This window comes from Pocillopora verrucosa, chromosome 4 (genome assembly GCF_036669915.1).
Source record: "Pocillopora verrucosa isolate sample1 chromosome 4, ASM3666991v2, whole genome shotgun sequence".
Classification (NCBI taxonomy): Eukaryota; Metazoa; Cnidaria; class Anthozoa; order Scleractinia; family Pocilloporidae; genus Pocillopora; species Pocillopora verrucosa.
Window position 1 is genome coordinate 19,761,569 of NC_089315.1, and position 15,594 is coordinate 19,777,162.

Genomic DNA, 15,594 nt, shown 5'->3' on the forward strand with positions numbered 1-15,594 from the left:
TGAGGATCACACATGACGAAGAAAAAGACTGGGAATGAGGACTGTGAATTTTTCATTACACCATTTACAAATAGGTGTGTTGCAGTCAAACGGGGCAAATAATTTATTTCTGTTCATCACAGATCAATTCTATTGGAAATCAACATGTTTAAGTTGGTCTTGGGTTTTTTTTTTCTTTTTTTTCAGCGAAAAGCTAGCTGAGTAACCCTGTAAATTTTTATTACCATTCACGAGGCCAATCTCTGGATGGGTGTCGATCGTGTCATGACCAGAAAACTTATCGAAACTTAACAAGACTCAAGGCTTTGCGCGGTGAAACCAAATAAATAGATAGATAAATAACTAATGGGGAACAAATTTATAAATCTGCCGGTAATCAACTCCACAAGTTCCACGGGGACTAAGCGCTTTCAGCTTTATCGAAGTAAGAAAATTTTAAGATTTTCTTTCCAGAAGAGTATTCTAAATACAGTGGAACCTCTCTTTTGTGACACTTCTACTCAGGGAACACCACCATTCCATGGAAACAACGTTGTTCCCGGAAAAATGTTCATATAACCTTTGTATCTGTAACTCCATCAAAGGGCCATCTCTATTCAGGGGAAATGGACCTTTTTTTGAGGATCCAAAGGTTGGTTTTAACCACTCACACGAATCTACATGCAAAACCTCGAAGAACCAGTCTGACATTACCACAGGTTTTCTGTCCGCTGGCTACTTTGAAAAGATAGAGGGAACAAGCTATTGCAGGTCGCGAAATTTACCTGGTGCATTATAACTTGTGCCTACCCGTGTCACTCAAATCGGTCAATTCTACTTTCGGGAATTCAGCACACAACATTGCAATATTTTAATCACAGTCTTTTGTACATCGTATGGTGCTTGAATTAACGAGTCCACCGGATTCCAAGCCAGAAAAAAGTTACAATAATAATAATGCTTTATTCACAACTCAGTCGGAATATTTACAGATCGATATAGAGCGAAAACAAATCGTCCTTTTTGTACCAAAATGTATATTAACTCCGAAGAACTTACATTATCAACATAAAAAGCAACGATTTAGAATTCAATCTCTCAAATACTTGTGAACGATAACTAGTCTAAAAGTCAATATTTACAAAGAGAAGAAAAAAGGAACATATAAAAGAATGTACGTCTAAAATTCAATGGACATGGCCCTTTCTGTTGTTTGGATATCAATGTTCTTAATGTCGCACAGGACTCTCTTAATAGTCTTTGAGCCTCTCAGACACAATAGAGCGGATCTTAATAATGAGAAAGACGTTTTCGCTCTGATACATTAGATGGTCTTCGCATAACTCTCTACTTTCTTAGTTGAAATCAGCTCAGCCAGTCTGCTATGGCATATACCGCATTCTTTTCCCGTACCTCCGGTTGTGGTGAAGACCACTGGTGTAAATGTACCATGTTTAACTTCAATAACTCTGTCCCCATTTAGACGCTTCTTCACCTTTTCGTGCATTCTTAAGATCTACTGAGGTTCAAGACCTTGATACGAGTCTGCATTTGAGTGACATACCTTAACATCAAAAAAGGCAGATCATTGCATCGTCTTTCCCATAATCCACGTGCATGAACGTCCAGTTTTTCCCTCTACTTAGTTGTTCGCCTGATGTTCAGACGGGTTCTGTCTGAACATCATTGCATACCATACAAAGTAACTCAGCTTCGATATCGCATGACTCATTATGGCGCTGAATTACAAAACCCTCCCGTTTACAGATAATGGCATGGTCCACAGAAAAGGTTTCGCCGCAAACGCATGTGCGGGGAGTGTCGTCAATTGGCCAATCGTAGCTTGATAGCGTCTCTAAACTCCCTCTTGTTCAGGTTAAAACCCATTTCTTTCATCGGCGCCACCGACAGCCAAATGGATGTTCCTTTTTCTCCAGCCAGATCTAGAGATCTTGATACTTTTCTTGGTACTGTGTTCTTGATATGATCGACTGAGTTTTTAAGTGCCTTTTCGCTCTCACTTCGGGCTGCCTGCTGCGCTGAATGCACATTGAGGTCAACAGTGGTAGCTTATGTGTGTGGGAAACGATTTTCTCGACTAATGGCATGGTTGCTTTCACTGACAATTGATACCAATATGTAACCAATATAACCAATATAATAATAATAATAATAATAATAATAATAATGATAATAATAATGACAGTGGTTTACTGAAAAACTTTAATAGAAATGATAAAACTATAGCTGTTTGACATTTCGATGTTGCGGACATCATTATCAAGGTAGAAATGACAGTTTTATTGCAGTTTGAATGTAAATTAGTGGAACTAAAGTAATACACACTTGCATGTTATCTCACTTGAATAGTTTCGCGCGAATTGAGTTATTTTGCACGTTCAGAGTTGGCTTGAGATCTTGAATAATTATCATTTTGAGGATAAGTCAATCGAATTTGTTGCAGCATTTTTCCAATACTGAAAAGTTGTTAATTAAAACTGGTTTTGAGGTTCTGTGGGTGTTAAGCATGTGTTTTCGGCAAAATGTTGATCGAAGAGTCGGTTGGTGTATCGAACAAAGTTCATATCACATAGACCACATTTAGAAAAGTGCTAAAAAAAAAGTGATACTTGCATCAACGTATTGCCGAACACAGTACCCTGAATCCGTTAATTGGAAAACACATATATATTATTTATAAATAGGATGTGGTGTACTCACTTACAATTTTGTAACCCAAGAGAATATTAATGTAAAATCTCTTGTCTAACTATAGACTGTTACACATATCTATGAAGGTAAAACCGGTATCAAGCTGTCTTACATTCGCTCTGTAAGTTTCCAGTTCATGTGTGTGTTGCATCCTGCAAGTGACCACTTCATGATTTTACAAATTTTCGCAAATGTAAGCATTTTAAGAAGCACAACAGATTTTCTGAAAATATAATGTCTTCTCACAATCTAGAAAGGGGATACTTTGGACATTCAATGGAAAGGGTCAGTTTAGGGTACTTTCAAACTACTTCCCGAGCCCCACCCTCAATGTCTCTTACCAAGATGCACGAATTAGCCGAAACAAACTTGTTTGTTACCATATTTATTGAATTAAGTGTACAAACGTTTAGTAAGTTCGTCTCGACTTCACCGGTAGGATTTCAATACGATCCGAGGTGACAAAATTATCACCCAAATTTCAACCAAAAAATTTTTCCAGAAAACAAAATTCGCTAAATTTGCTTTTTGTGATCATAAGTAAACCGATCTCATAATTTGAATTTGTTCAAAGTTACCTTTAAAATTACTGAAAAATATATAATCAACATTTCTTGAGTCAACTGGGCTGGAAGATCTCTTTTAATTAATTGTAAAGAGTGTATTTGCCAAAGTGTCAGTTTAGATCGAGAAACCATCTCAGTTATGGCGAGTAAATTCATGAATTAAAGATTCTTCATTTATGCATAAGCCTTTTTTCCCAGTTGTGAGAACGATTTCGACCACATCAACTTGTCTTTGTTCATTATCCTCTCCGTCTTAATGACCACAGCAGAACCAAGTAATTGAGTTCAGCCACTGTATCTCCATTGTGTCCCGTCATCCTCTGGTGTAATTATGCTGTGCTTGTCTGTGTTTCTTCTTTTTGTTCCATATTCGATCCACTCTAAAGCGACTGTATTCACTAATCTTTTCACCACACTTTGGACAAGTGTGAACTACATTCTTGAGCCCGTCCATTATAAACGGTATCCACATACAACAGTAACACCTGAAACGTAATACCACCAGCTTAGACATTCGAAATCACGCTGGGAAACAGGAAAGTAACCATTACAAAATATTTGCGCATAAAAAAGCCTATTAACTGTGCCTTTTAAACTTGCCGTAAAATTACGAAGATTAACGAGAGTAAAAATTGTGATGGAAAATTATAGGAATAGAAAGGATAAGAGAAATTTAAAAAAATAATAAAGTGACTGTGTATTTCTCGGCTAAGATCTCCGGCGGTGATTTTTATTGCTCAGCATGATAAGCTTCTTGTAGAACTAATACAACATTGATTTAGTTTTTCATTACTTTATTAAGGTCTATTGCTCGATGTGGCAAAAACATATGAGATCAACTAAACAGAAGCTGTTTTGCGAAATGCAGTCTAGGAGTAGGGTTTTTCATTAGTAAAATGACGTTTTGAAATTAACAGGGATAGGTTGAAAAATATATCTCATCACTGTGAAAGTGATACCATACCATGGTAATAAACAAAGCAAGCGTTATTTGTCAGAAAAAGTCACGTGAATCTCCCAAGTTGACGACTTGAAATCAAATGCATCAGACACAAGGTTAAGGTTTTTTGTGTGGCCTGGAGCCAACCTTTTAAACAGGAATGAAAATAATTTAAAAATTAAAAAAAAAGAATGAATAATAAAAATGAACGACACCCGAGAGATAACACAAGATAAAATTCTTTCAATAATAACCTTTTACACCAGTTGAAAAGGTTATTGCTTTTTTATATTTCCTTAGAATTCAATGTTGTTACTTCTAAAACACGTTTCTCGGGAGTCCATTCCTTAACAAGTGACTCTTTTAGTATTCAAAGATTTCTTTGTCCCTTTTATCAAATGCAATTTGAATAAGCTTCATTTATTTCAACACGTTGTTGATACTCTAGCAATAATTAAAGGTAGTGCAACACGAATCAACTTTTCAAGTTCGAAACTGTTGAAAAAAAAAAACCCTATGCGACATGAAAAATGTATACCGGGCAGACAAATAATTAAGAACAGCGTCGCTTGTAAATTTTCCCTTTCATCCTCACGTCTCAGCTAGTTGGAAAATGAATACAGAAAAAAAAATTGAGCAGGTGGAGAAGCTGATGAAGTGAAGCTGATTAGTAACAAAGGTTTGTTCTGTATCATGTCAGCATGAGGTGTCCCCTCCTTTATGGTGCGATTGTTATATGAAAAGAATGTTTTGACAACTATCTACATAACTGAAACATTTCACGCCAGGTTCTCGGTCAAATGATTGGTTCTCGTTCGGAAGATTCGTTTTAGAGCGCGTAGCGTTAGGGCACTAATTGATAAAAGGTGATGTGTTTATATCGAGTTTTACGACACAGGCTCCTCAGTAAAGCTGATTACTGTTGCTAAATCCAAGTCGCGCGAAGAGCTACTCATCTGCATTCGATAAATTAAATCAGTACTGTTTATTCTATATACGGCAGACAGTTTGCAAAACAACCCTGTTTGATTCGATTTAAAATAGGTGAAGTCTGAAATTAAATGTACTGTATATGATCTCAGATGAAAACAAAGACCCAAACTTATTTAATTTTACTGACTTTTGATCCGAGATTGTTCCTAAATAAATTTCACTTCAAATCGTGATAACTGACTAAAATTCCATTGACAAACTTTGATTCTGATTGGTATGAATAATTCGGCTTTATTTTCAATGAAAAAATCCGTCTGCCTCCGTGAAACACAAACGAAAAATTTGATTCGATACTCTTGTTTTGAATACATGTAAGTCTCGGAACAATCATATTCATGGCGATATTTCCAACCACAGAGAATGAATTTTCTCCAAGAGTCACTCATACAACAGAAACAAAATATATTTGGAGCGAAATGCTCATTCATACTTACTGAAATATGCATAGACAGGCCGAGGTCCAATAGGTATATTTTCCAGATTTGAAACTGGTACGAGTGACAATTTTTTCATGGCAATATGGGCATGTAATGTACACTGGAACATCTTCGAAAGCGGTTTCGGCATCAGAGGATTCCGCGCCATCTGCACCTGCTTGTTTTGTACACTCTTCGTCTTCACCCACTTTCTGTGAAACCAGGTGTATCCTTTCTTCGCTGGTCATGTTTTAAAATTAAACCCGAGAAATATTATAACTTCTTTGAAGAAAACGCCGGCTAAGGTCTCTTTTGAAAAATATTTTTAGGAATCCCAAGTGTTCGGTTCCTAAATATATTTTGAAATTGTTACTTTAAACAACACGACATCAAAATAGCTTATCGCATACCTCATTCGTTAGACGCTGTCTACTTGTGATTTCCTATTGGCCAAACGCGACATCCGCAGCCCTTTGTTGCTCGATTACAGAGCAAATCTTTTCGTCACAATTCGCCCAATCAAGTTAACTCTCTTTCAATCTAAGGAATCTCACTCGACGATAATAAATGTTATTTCGAAATTACTGAAATGATAATTTTCAAGACACTACATAGTTCCATTCACAAAAATTACAAGCTTCTTAGAGATTTAGCAATATAAAAACACTGTCAACATACGGTGTACTTTGGTGAAAAACCATAAATTTCGGTCAAGATGTACATAAGTATCAGTGAGGCTTGATACTGACTATCATTAAACGTTTGAACTGTAAACTTCCATAGCCAAATTAGATTGAAAGTTGTCTCTGCTTCAGTTCCAAACCAGATGATATTAGACCAGATATCAAGACACCTTACATGTGTTTCTATTCAACAGCTAACAGTTGTCTTTTGCGCTTAATTCAAAAACGCTTCTAATATAATACACGTACAATTACTGTTTAAAACATTTTTGCATATAAAGAGTACACGAAAGAAATTGCATTTTTCTTCGTTGTGAAATTCAATTTTGTCAGAACAATCAAACTTCTTTCGGAGAGCGAAAATAGAACTGGATTTTTATTTCGATTTTGATTTGTGGCCGGGAATGAATAAAACATGTAATCTGAAACACGGTTTATTTGAGCTAGATCTTAACTGAGAATCTAATCTACGAAACGCCCGCCCAGAGGAAAACGTTTTTTGATTGAGTTGCAGATTAGAAACTTGAAGATCAATCGAGCTGCAAGCTGAATGGGCGGCTTAGTGTTCTACCACTGTCGAAGTGGCTCTTGCGGTCGGAGAAAATCTGTAGCTACACTAAATTGTTTCAACCATACCACATACGTACGCATTCAAACAGGCAGTGTTTCTTACTGTCTGCGGCACTAGCTGCCGTACACTTTCCTTCCTTTGAGAGGTATTCATAAGGGCAATTTCAAAGTAATAAAAGCGAGCTATTGAGCAAGACAGAAAAAAATCACATGGTGAAGTCTGGGAAATCAACCTTCCACCATATAACGAAACTTTCGGTAAACACAAATGACTTAGAAGACGGATGTGATTGCCGGGTGAAGCATCAGTGGAAATAAAACCAAGTTGCCATTATCGAGGAGTGGTTTTCACTTAACAGACTCTGAGCACTCGTGATAATTACAAGCTGATAGCTTAGAATACTACATTCTTGAAGACAGACCGCACGCTATAACTGATAAGACAATTTTTCCCAGCTATGAGTTCATGCTTTTGTCTTCAAGAAGGTTCCTATCAGTCTAGTCATTGTTAACAGAACATCAGAGCTAACCGAGTATTTTAATATGCGTAAACGGGGCGTTAAGCACGTGGATACTAAAATAGTAGCGAAACACGGCGAAAAGATGAACTTACGAACATTTGCTGCTCTCGATACTTGTGTCACCAAGCGCTATGAGAACCCTGACAGGGTCATTAACATACAGTTCTACACAATGAACCTTTCAGTCGACTCCATGGAGCAGAACTACATATAAATAAATTCTTTCGGCTGTAATCGAGTAGCCGTTCATAAAACAAGCATTAATAATAGCTTATATACCGCTCTGGGGTTCGCCGGAGACTGTCTCTAAGATTCTCACGTTGAGAAAGTCTTAACATACTTGAATCAGATCGTTCATACAGCGTAGATAGAGAAGAAAAAAACCCTTGTTGACTTTTCTCGGCAGCCATCTGCAAATCAAGTAAGTAAATAAACCTCCACCTCACCCCATTTATAGTGATTGAACTGATTCAGCGTTTCGCTATCTAATAATAAAATAATGAAATAGTAACATCACGACTAAGGAAATCACCAAAAAAATCGTGTTTCTTTGAAGTTAATCATTTTATTTTTTAACATGTTTTAACAAAGTCACACGCTCACAGGGAGACACGCATTCATAATCTGCCTTGTTCAATGGTGACATCAATTTATCAGCCACAATCATGGAGTCCACGACTTTTGCATTAACTCTTTAACTCCCAAAAGTGATCAACAAGTAACGTCTCCCTACATTATTCAAGCATTACCCAACAATAGGTAATGAGAATACTAAATCTAATCAGGTAGTAGTTCTAATAACTAATTTACAAGGAAATGTGTAGCAGCTACGGGAGAGAGTTAACATTCAGATCTTAGGAGTTAAAGGATTAATCTTCTCAAAACTACAACATAACTGCAGGTTTCTGGGGAAGCGTACAAAGTAATTCAAGGAGCTAAGTCAAGTCTTACGTATCTTTAAAAAATCATTAGTTCCAATCCGTACTTATCTTTTCAAACCTCCCTCGCTCTTGTTCCTTTTTGGTATACTTTCCACTCGGCGATGTTCATTTTTCTTTGCGATTCTTAATTTTAGGGTTTTAGTCAATTTAAGCGGAGTTTTCTCTTCCGGAAATAACCTGGACTCTGATGACGTCACACCTTTAAGTCGTACGCAGAATCTGGGGATAACTAATTTCATCCATAGCTGTATCTTACGTTACATAACATGGTGACACGTCTCAAGGGGATTGACAAACATATGGCGCCTCCAAATCTACTGACGGTGTAAAAGCAGCGGGACTCAAAACATGGCCGACTACTTACTACCCCATTTGACTCAACTGACAACAATTAAACTTAAAACATAATATTTGAAGACTTGTAACGCAATCCCTCAATGCTTGGTTAGGTAAATAGCCATAAGAATTCCTCCAAGAGCAACAACCGTGGCTCCGAACACGAGCGGCCATCCGAGAAACTGAAAAACAAAACAGGCAACAGTTCTCAAACTACAAGATCGCTCGACTTCAATTGTCCATAAGGGACTAGTAAACAGACATCATGTGGCACGAGTAGTTTTCTTTCCTCAGTCTTCTTCTATTTTGTTTTGTTTTGTTTTGTTTTTTTGACAAATTAAGTCTCACTGCGTTTCTCAGTTTTTTCAGGGTGTCTACAGGGAACGCAGCAAGAGCTCACATGACCTATAACAAGGGTTCGTTAGAAGGGGGCTTGGGAGGGGGGTCTAATGAATCTGCCGACCGTCCTTTATTTCGTCACCAGGATAGAACCAAATATGATAAAAGATACTAGTATGTTATATATTTCGTTCGTGTATCAACACAGCTTAACCTTACTGAACACAATCTTCTCCTGAAAGTGGCTCGTTAGGAACTTCAGTAGAAAATTGGATATTCTAATACAATAATGTAGTGCAGTAAGGGCCTATTTACACGGTACGACTTTGTCGCATGCGACAAGCTTACGACAGGCTTACGACACGAATTGTTTCGTGTAAATCAAACCTACAACTCGCTTACGACTCTTAAGTCATGTCGTAGGCCTGTCGTAAGCTTGTCGCATGCGACAAAGTCGTGCCGTGTAAATAGGCCTTAAGGGATCACAGAATACAATACGTACCGACCGGTTATTTTTCTTACTACCTCTTCTGGTTAGGTCTCCTACCATTCGTCGATACATAGTTCTTTCGCTTTCTTTTTCCGAAGCCAGTAGTTGTCGCAGTCGATTGAGTTCTTTTCTTATTGTCTGAAAAGTAACCATTGGACTCCTAAGAACCACCGAACCACCAAAATGACTCTTAAAAGGCACAGGGTTTGGAGAAATTCAGTGTAAATTTATGGTGATACAGTTCAGTGAGTCTGTATAATGGAGTGAGGGCACACCCCCGGTCCCTTTCCCTTGTTTTTGGCCTGTAGTCAGACCGCAATTTTGTCACATCCCAGCTTAGAGAAAGAGAATGTAGGAGCAAGTTTCTTTTTAAAAAGCACAACACACTGAAAGATAGATAGATAGAAAGTCAACACTAATACGTAAAAATTGTTCACATAAAAGAAAATCCAGAGTCTTTTGGTACCATCGTGAAGGACTGGCGTACATAAAGGGGAACGCGTTCGGCCCTAAGTTACGTTTGGTGGGCGATAACAGATTTTCCCCAAACCTTTTTTAATACAAACTGGGAAACTTACTGAATTACTTGGATCCAGCTGATCTGCTTTCTTAATAAACCCTATGGCTTGGCCTGTATCTCCACTGGCTGCTAAAACCTGTCGGGATTAATACATGTCTATCAATATCATCACATTGTTGTAGATACAAGGAGGCTACTGCACAGCTGGGAAATTAGTTGGAGAGCATACCTTCCCTTTCCTGAAGAGAGCCTTTACATTGTCAGGATCAACTTGTAATACCTGAGAACAAGATTTCTCTGCCGCAGAGTACGCCTTTATCTAGAAAATAATGATCATTGTCATAATATGATGTGTGTATAAATTCAAAGTTAGCACAGTTTAAACGTCAGGTGATTAGTCCTTTCAATGAGGAACTAGTTACCTTAAGCTGGGCAGCAGCCATGTTATTCCAACATTTCATTCTCAAGTTTTGTACTTCCTGTAAAATATGACATAAGTTGGATTTGTTTATAAATGCGCAACGACATTTCAAAATAAAATAAATGCAACTGCTGGGTAATTAAGTCCAACCATGGCACACAAAAACCAACCGTTCTATTTAATGACTAATCACTAGAGAGGAGGTGCCTGGTGGTGGATATTTACAGAGTCCTGAAGCCACGAGGTAAATATCCACCAGTAGCCACCCACACTGGTTACAATATTTTTGTTGCTTGTAGGTGAATATCAAAGGACACTCAGAGTTTGAGTAAGAAAACAGAGTGTGCCTTCAATACTACCCACTGTTTTAGCAGATACTAACGTATGCTGCCCACCATAACATGACATGATCAGCAGGAGAATAATCTCTCCTTTCAGATGAGATATTACTCTATCAAATGTACTCCAACTCATAGCCTCTTTAAAATATTACACTAGGCTTCAGTAACAATTTGCTATCACCCAATTGAATGTCAGGGTGGAAAGAAGCACTTTGAACTTAGCCTCTCTTTCCCAAGAATACCACAAGGTGAAGGCAAACAAACTGGAATCAAAACCAGATAGAGGGGGAAATGTGACTTCTTCTCCCACTTCCTCTTTTCTTTCCTCTTCTCCATCTTCTTCTTTTTTTGATTACTTGTAAAAAGTTTTCTTTTACACCCCTTTACAGATAAGGATCACTTATACCATTCTTCTTTTCCCAGCTAAATATCGCAAGAGAAGTCCGAGTAATTGCAAATTGTCATAACCCTATGAACTGCTCTAAGTGGTATCCACATAAACAAATATTGAATGAAAAAATACAAACCTCAGATGTAGATGATCCTAAATATTTTATGGCTCTTAAATCATAAGGAAAAAAAGAAAATCTGTTATTTAGAACAAAGAAATTGCATGAATATATTTATCACTGTAAAAAAGTGGTCTCTTAAATTGGTAAGAAATACCTCTAAAGATCAATATCTAAAATTTATATACCTTTGATAACTGTTGATTGCCCCAGCATAGTCACCTCCAGTGTACAAATCATTTCCCATTTCTCTCTTTTTCTCCCTTGGAAAAAAAAGGAACAGTATAAGTGGCTGTAACTTTGCTAAGTTCAACAGGTTTAGCACCTAGAAAAAATAATCTCAACCTACATATTCAAAAAAGTGTTAAAGAGAAACAACATTTGTTTACACGAAGAAAAAATTAAAAAAAACAAAGATTGAATCATTTACTAGGCATTTACCCATCTAAATTGCAAATATCTAAGAGAACAGTTTGAGGAAGAAATGTTCTAAAAAATGTTGAAAAGCATTGTTCAAGATCACAAATTTGAATTCCATACCCAATGGAGATTCTCTCTTCATCACTCATGTTATTAATATTAGGACCATCTCGGACTGACAACAGTTGTATTTCATATGTAATTTTAGCATCAGGAGGGATAGGAGGTTTTGCATCAGGCCTGAAAAGGAAGAGAGAAGGATGATAAAATGACATAATTCTCAAGGCCATCTAATACTGAATGACTCCCTAGAGTTTGCCCCTGGTTTTCCTGATAATGTCCTTCATTCTTTAGCCACAAAATAAACCCAATGAAACAAACTTGCAGCAGGTCTATTTCAAGAACTCAGTATGATCATTACAAGCTATGCCAAACAGAAAAAAAGAGCAAAATGGGTTAAAAGCCAAACTTTCAGCTAATCTTGTCAGTCTAATTTTGTAAAAGTGATATACTTTGCTGTGTCTTTGACTTGAAGTGTCAGCAAAAACCTCTGAGTGAACTCAGTAATTAAGACATTTTTTCCTAAACAAAGCAATATTAAAGTAATCTGTAGACAAACATACTTTCCTGCTTTTCCATAAGCATATCTTGCATCTGTAACAAGTTCACACACCTCATCCAACTCCATCAGGGATATTCCTATGTCAAAGGCTGAAAAGGGTTTATTTTTAGAGTCTATATCAAATAATGTTTTTGCACATTATTTTTCAATGAAGAACTTCAATGGGTTATACCTAAACATTTTAAATCTACATATTACAGCAGTCTTTGAATTTGTCACATAATTTTTTGCACATAAAGCAGTGTTAAAGAAGGTGGATTTTTCCTGCAAGTGCTGATTTTTCACAAACATCATTTAAAGTTATTTATAGTGGTCATCTCTTGAAAGATGCATAAAATCATAGAAAACCAGTGCCTCATTTAAATGTAATCCTCTCAGACTGAGACCAAAGTAATTTTCTGAGCTTAAATCAGAAGGGAAGCATCCTTCTCCTCCCAATTCAAATACCTTGGATAACATCTCCTTCTCCAAGAATGAATTCCAAATTGCTATTCCAGTCAACAGCTGTCCCATCCTCTGTACGTCCAGCTGACTGTATCATAACTCGTTGCCCTTTGTCTGGTCGTGTATCCTGACCCTTCCCTTCACGCAACACCTACTCAAGAAAAAGTAGAAGATAAAGTATCAAGACAAGGATAAGAACACATCGTACAGACCACACCCATCCCTTCAACATTTTTGTCACTTAAGGCCTGATTACATGAGCCCAGCTGGCCCAAATCTTGGCACTTTTTTTATAGCACAATAAAACCCAACTTTATGATTAAATGACAACTGAGCCAATCCTAGTTAGCCAGGATCCCAGTAATGTCATTGTCTGTTGTTATATAATCACAAAATTGATTTTCCTTTTTTGAAACAAAAGTTCCAAGATCTTGGCAAAACCAAGTCAGCCCTAGCAACTGGGCATTCTGACATCTCCTGAAGGTATGATTAGGCTTGGTTAATTGGTGTAAAAATTTCAGGTTAACCAAGAAACAAGTCAAACCAAGCAGAGATCTCTAACTCAAAAAAACCTTACCCAAGCTATATACTGACAAGACTACTATTGAGAAGAAGAAGAATTTATATAGGTTTATTACTAGCTGGGACATGGCTTTATACCAGCAAACTTGCATGCATTATAAGTGTGTTACATGGCCTTGGATTGAAAATGTTAGTCCTAAGTATTTCACACAATTTACTCCCCTGAATTGCAGTTCAGGATTTTTCACTCAGTGGAAACGAGAATGAATAATTGAGTCAAGTTTATATTCCTAATACCATCAGTTCTGTAAACAACATTAAATTTCACCAGGACTTCCACATCCATAGCTAAAGATCTTGACTTCTGCATGATCTCATGATACCTTACTTTGCATGTTAACCATGACTAAATGGTGCCAAAATTTGGCATTTTGTGCAAAAGCATTTGACAAACTTGGAATTCACTAGGGCATCTTTGGGAATGTTAGGCAACCTTTAAAGATGTTGGGATGCCTTAACCCTTTAACTCCCAGAAGTGATTTACATGTAACTTCTCCCTACAATATCTATATACTATCCAACAAACAGGTAACGAGATTACGCGAACTTATCAATTAGAGGTTGATATTATGATATATAATGGTAATTGAACTGAGTGGAGTGCAATTTGGGCTGTAATAATATACATGAAAAAATTACTTAGTTCTGATTGGTTAAGATAAATGCAGTTTTCAGGAAATTCAGTGCAGAAGAGAGTTAATTCAGTGCAAAAGAAGTAACAAACCAGACATTCTAATTGGTCAATAATCAAAGGAACCCACAGATAGCCAATCAAATGTGAGCCTTGTATGTTGTAACAAAATTTGAAAAATTGCGAGTGAAACAATAGCCAGTATTTTGAGTAGGTTTTCTTTCATCACTGCAGCTGAAAAACAGCTCTAACAACAAAAACACTGCTACAAGCACTGCCTTTTTGGTTGTTGGTTTGGAAAAAGTGTTGTTTAGAGAAGGGAATTGCCAAGGAAATCGAAAATTATGAGCTGACCCGGCTTAAAACTTTGCTTGGTTGTTTTGTTTTTAGTGTAGCTTCCTCACTGGCTGTGAAAAAGATGTGATTTAAAGCAAAAAATGGTGCGATTATGAATAATTTGCACCAGTGATTTCAAAATGGGTGTAATAAAACATCAAATTCTTGTGACTAAATTACAAGGAAATGTGTAACAGCTAGATGGGAGAGTTACCAATCAGATCTTGGGAGTCTGGGAAATCCAGGTAGGGTAATCACACATATTTAACTCGGACAGTTCCCATCCAGAACACAGGTGAATAACATTTACAAATGGTACTGGTATTGCCGATCACTTGCACCTGCAAAATATGCGGTCATATGTTGCGTATACCCACGTTTCACCAATTCCTGCCCGTTATGAAGAAACTTAAAATAACATGTTTTTATTACCCTTTTCTTAAGCAGCCCATTGCCCAGTATATCCATCCAAGTATCTTCCGTTTGATCATTAGTCTTTATATCCTTTTCTTCTCCTTCGCTTTCGGACGTTTCTGCTTCTCCTGTCACTTCACTTTTGATCTTCCTATACTCAGCCTTACTCTCCCTATTTGGAGACCTGTGACTGCCACTTTCATGATCAGCAGTTGAAGTTTCCTGAATACTCTTGGAGCTGCTGTTAGTTTCAGCTGGGGATAGTGAAACCTCAGCTTCTGCTTGATTTGTGTCGTTTGGAGAGTTCTCTTTCTTTTCAACATTATTATCAAGCACTTTTTCCTGTTCTCCAGGTTCCAATGAATCGAGATTCGGTGTTTCTGAAGCGCTTTGATGTATCGTTCTTAATTCATTCATATTCTCACTGCTCTTTTCGCTCACTTCAGTTCTATCTGTTGAATCTGAAGTGTTTGTCCCATTTTCCAAAGTTCTGTGAACAGCCGGTTTTTGCTCTCCATCGTTGTTCTCAGCCACAAATTCCTTGCTATCTTCATCTTCAGCCCCAAAAGTCTTTATTAAATTAATTTCTCCTTGAGAAGTCATAACTTCGTGCAAGTGGGAGTCTCTAGTCGGAAGTGATTCATCAATATCGAAATTCGCCATATTGAAATGATATCAATCTTCAGTTCCCAGGGATTCTCGACCAAAGTAACGACAGAATGTACTACACGACTGTGAATAAATGAAAGTCATATGTAAGAACAGCGCATAAAAGCGTGATTGATAAAGCAATCTTCGCATTAATGAACACTACTTGAGCATTAGTGAAAATGAGGCCTGAATTTTTTTCAGGCCTTATCTTCACTAC

General features: G+C 37.2%; 2 protein-coding genes and 1 pseudogene across 2 annotated transcripts; all 3 read right to left on the reverse strand.

Moving 5' to 3' along the window:
- Nucleotides 1-1,159: 1,159 nt before the first annotated feature.
- Nucleotides 1,160-3,074, reverse strand: LOC136280356 (uncharacterized; annotated as a pseudogene).
- Nucleotides 3,075-3,103: 29 nt separating this feature from the next.
- Nucleotides 3,104-5,980, reverse strand: LOC131798815 (LITAF domain-containing protein-like). The gene is made up of 2 exons (XM_059116476.2): nucleotides 5,625-5,980; nucleotides 3,104-3,742 (listed from the first exon to the last, which is right to left on the reverse strand). The coding sequence occupies exons 1-2, from the start codon at nucleotides 5,852-5,854 to the stop codon at nucleotides 3,571-3,573; spliced, it is 402 nt and encodes a 133-aa protein (XP_058972459.1). The 5' UTR covers nucleotides 5,855-5,980; the 3' UTR covers nucleotides 3,104-3,570.
- Nucleotides 5,981-7,931: 1,951 nt separating this feature from the next.
- On the reverse strand, nucleotides 7,932-15,391 carry LOC131798814 (peptidyl-prolyl cis-trans isomerase FKBP8-like). The gene is made up of 11 exons (XM_059116475.2): nucleotides 14,745-15,391; nucleotides 12,767-12,914; nucleotides 12,321-12,408; nucleotides 11,818-11,937; nucleotides 11,466-11,540; nucleotides 11,296-11,329; nucleotides 10,429-10,485; nucleotides 10,236-10,325; nucleotides 10,065-10,142; nucleotides 9,499-9,624; nucleotides 7,932-8,839 (listed from the first exon to the last, which is right to left on the reverse strand). Exons 1-11 carry the CDS (start codon nucleotides 15,387-15,389, stop codon nucleotides 8,756-8,758), a joined length of 1,545 nt encoding a protein of 514 aa, XP_058972458.2. The 5' UTR covers nucleotides 15,390-15,391; the 3' UTR covers nucleotides 7,932-8,755.
- Between the last annotated feature and the right edge of the window lie 203 nt (nucleotides 15,392-15,594).

What these genes read in the sequence shown, in the direction of transcription:
- LOC131798815 (XM_059116476.2), bottom strand. Translation starts at nt 5,854, where the DNA reads ATGACCAGCGAAGAAAGGATACACCTGGTTTCACAGAAAGTGGGTGAA. An exon ending in GCCTGTCTATGCATATTTCA is followed by an intron (nt 3,743 to 5,624) that starts GTAAGTATGAAT and finishes ATTACGTTTCAG; the next exon opens with GTGTTACTGTTGTATGTGGA.
- LOC131798814 (XM_059116475.2), bottom strand. Translation starts at nt 15,389, where the DNA reads ATGGCGAATTTCGATATTGATGAATCACTTCCGACTAGAGACTCCCAC. An exon ending in ATGGGCTGCTTAAGAAAAGG is followed by an intron (nt 12,915 to 14,744) that starts GTAATAAAAACA and finishes TTTCTTGAGTAG; the next exon opens with GTGTTGCGTGAAGGGAAGGG. An exon ending in GCTTATGGAAAAGCAGGAAA is followed by an intron (nt 11,938 to 12,320) that starts GTATGTTTGTCT and finishes CTTCCTTTTCAG; the next exon opens with GCCTGATGCAAAACCTCCTA.